Source organism: Papaver somniferum, chromosome 4 (genome assembly GCF_003573695.1).
Source record: "Papaver somniferum cultivar HN1 chromosome 4, ASM357369v1, whole genome shotgun sequence".
Taxonomy (NCBI): Eukaryota; Viridiplantae; Streptophyta; class Magnoliopsida; order Ranunculales; family Papaveraceae; genus Papaver; species Papaver somniferum.
In genome coordinates, this window is record NC_039361.1 from 89470339 (window position 1) to 89473471 (window position 3133).

General features: G+C 35.2%; 1 protein-coding gene across 1 annotated transcript; it reads left to right on the forward strand.

Annotated features, from left to right (window-relative positions):
• Positions 1-2746: 2746 nt before the first annotated feature.
• LOC113272783 lies at positions 2747-3133 on the forward strand. Its single transcript, XM_026522580.1, has one exon. The coding sequence runs from the start codon at positions 2747-2749 to the stop codon at positions 3131-3133; it is 387 nt and encodes a 128-aa protein (XP_026378365.1).

The window sequence follows — 3133 nt, forward strand, 5'->3', positions numbered from 1 at the left end:
TTAATATGAAAGTGCTCGTATGGCTAACCATTGGTTAACTATTGCGGAACCGACTAAGTGTACACGTTTAGGTACCGTTACTCAAACCGAAATGAATGTGCATTTCATTTGTGTATAACAAGCTAAGTTTGATCTAACGGTTGAAATATATTAGCTTGAATCTAATCAGGTTTTCATCTAATGGTGAATATTGAATTCTTTGTTACCAAGGTAACTTAGATTGTAAACCCTGATTTGAAATCTATATAAAAGATAACTCTAGCAACTGAGAAACCTAATCCCCACACCTCATGTGTGATACTAGTTGCATAAGCTAGAGTCGATTCTCCTTTAACCTTAGGTTTTTCACGAAACCTTATAGGTTAACGACTTGAAGACTTCATTGGGATTGTGAAGCCAGACCCAATTATTTTCTCTGTAGTTGCGTGATATAATCTTGTTGTTTTCTATCGTGATTGAATATAATCGTAAGATTGGCTTGAGATTTATATCTCCGATAAGCAAGATAGAAAAGTAGTCAGAAACATCTTCCTCTCATCGTTTGTGATTCCACAATATCTTGTTTCGTTATTTAATATTATTGTGAGGTGATTGATAATACTAGGATGTTCTTCAGGAATATAAGTCCGGGTTATCAATTGGTTCATGTTCACCTTGATTTATCAAAAGACGGAACAAAAACTCGTAGGTATATCTGTGGGAGACAGATTTATCTATTCAATACACTTTTCTTTGTGATACAGATTTGTTTATCAAGTCTTCGACTTTGGGTCGTAGGAACTCTTAGTTATGGGTGAGATCATCTAAGGAAATCAAGTGCGTAGTATCTTGCTGGGATCAGAGACGTAAGGAACGCGACTGTACTTAGATCAGTGTGAGATTGATTAGGTCTCAACTACATTCCAGAACGAAGTTATCCTTGTAGTAGGCTAGTGTCTGTAGCGGCTTAATACAGTGTGGTGTTCAAATCTGGACTAGGTCCTGGGGTTCTTCTGCATTTGCAGTTTTCCTCGTTAACAAAATTATGGTGTCTGTGTTATTTCTTTTCCGCATTATATTTTGTTATATAATTGAAATATCACAGGTTATCTGTTGAATCGTTCAATTAGTAAATCCAACCTTTGGTTGTTGATTTAAATTGATTGATCCTTGAACATTGGTCTTTGGTACCGTTTAAGTTATTTCTCTTATATTTAACCAGGCTCGCAAATTCTTATTTTTTGATTGCGGATTGAATTGAGGGATTGAGATATAACTCTTTGATATACTTTTTATTAAGGTTGAGTCAGATTGTCTAGTTGATTCTCTTGAAAGTATATTAGAGTTAGTCCATACAGATTGCTAAGCGAAATATTGTGTGTGGTTGTTAGACCCCCGCTTTTTCACTACTCTATTTCCTATTTGAGACAAAATTCGTACAACTATATAGAATTCAATTATGCACATTTGATATTTCGAGCTGAGTTTAACTCGCTTACATATTTCTCTAAATATGTGTTGGTATGCTTTCGCTTTAACCATGTTCATTTTATATTCTTGACGAAAGTCAAAAGATGATCATATGAAAATCGCCTTGTAACATCTTACATGATTTGTGCGAGACATTCATTTGATGCAGACTTGGAATGTTTCGTATTGATCATTCGATCACTTGAAAATTTCTTTGAAGCTAATAGCTTGTGTGAGACAGCTATTGTCGTCTTCCAAGAATGATTCAATGGTTGAAATGAGAGTTTAGAAAAATTGGATATAAGCATAGTATGCGTACTTGCATATATATATAGTCCCGGTCTGAGAACCATGGTATGCATACCCATATGCGTACTGGTTGGTTTAGTGAAAGTCCGGGAACCTTGTACGCATACCGGTACGAGTACTAGGGTGAGGTTCAGGTCCAGGAATTTCTGCTAAGTTTGGTGGTATGCGTACCCGTTCGCATATTAGCGAACCCAAATTTAGTTCGGTCACTAAGGTATGCGTACCCGTTTGCATACATGAGTGGATAATGTTCTAAAATCGATTTGTTCATGAACTAATCAATTCTTATTAATATAAAGGAGAATGATTTTTCTGACATGGCGGAACCACAACAATCCGGATATTTTCTCCAATATAAGTAAGCCTCGTGGACGATATCAGCTTTTCCGAAAAGAGACGATATTTACCAAAAAATTTGATGTTTTTCACGAAAAGAATCTAAATGGTTACGTTTGTTCTGATTATGGAAAGACGCTACTGTTGGTCATTGTGTACATAAAGATTGCGAGAAGGCACTCCTCTTAGGTAATTTGTATAAAAATGCAGATCCGGCTGTCTTTTTTAACTCCTCACAAAGTAAATTATATTCTCAAGATATCACGACAAATCCTTTTTTAGAAGAAAACTTTAGAAAAAAGATCCAGTTGTCTTTCTTAACAAGAAACATTTGAAAACCAAACGCAAAATATTCATCCTCATACTGTAAGTAACCTATTTGGTTTCACTTAGCTTTTTATAGATTATAAATTTCCATTTATAATGTTAGTAACTAATACCTAAGTTGATTTTGTCCATGCCCACAGTCTACCGATATGTAAGCATTTTATAGACAAAGATCATTTACCAAATCATATTTTTCAGTAGGCATTTGAAACCATTAATTGTACCCTTTTCCATGATTCTTCTAATCTTTTTCTATTTATATGTGGCATAGCAGGCTAAAAAAAGTATCATGAAATGGCATATGTATTTTGGTAAAAATGGATATATGAGAAGAAGGTTTAAAGTTTCTCTCCTTGCTGGTACTGGAATTATAACAAGGAATCATGCAGGACTCTATGTGATGGGGAAAGGATGTCTGAAAAGAGCTCAGAATGTGAATCAGGCAGAATCTTGGGCTATGTTTGAAGCTATGCAGCTGGCCACTTCTTATGGTTGGTCTAGAGTTATCTTTGAAACTGATAATCTTAATATCAGTTTTTATCTTCAGAAACACTCTCATATGCCTCCCTGGCAGAGTGTTCCTTTGCTTAGGCAATGTGTAAACAAATGTAATACTAACACTAGTTGGTCTTGTGTTTTTGATTATAGAAGTTATAATAAAACTGATGATGCACTTGCAAAAGCTGCTCGCAGGTTCCACTTGTGTGGGTAA

Coding starts and splice junctions, on each gene's coding strand:
- LOC113272783 (XM_026522580.1), top strand. CDS start 2,747: ATGAGAAGAAGGTTTAAAGTTTCTCTCCTTGCTGGTACTGGAATTATA.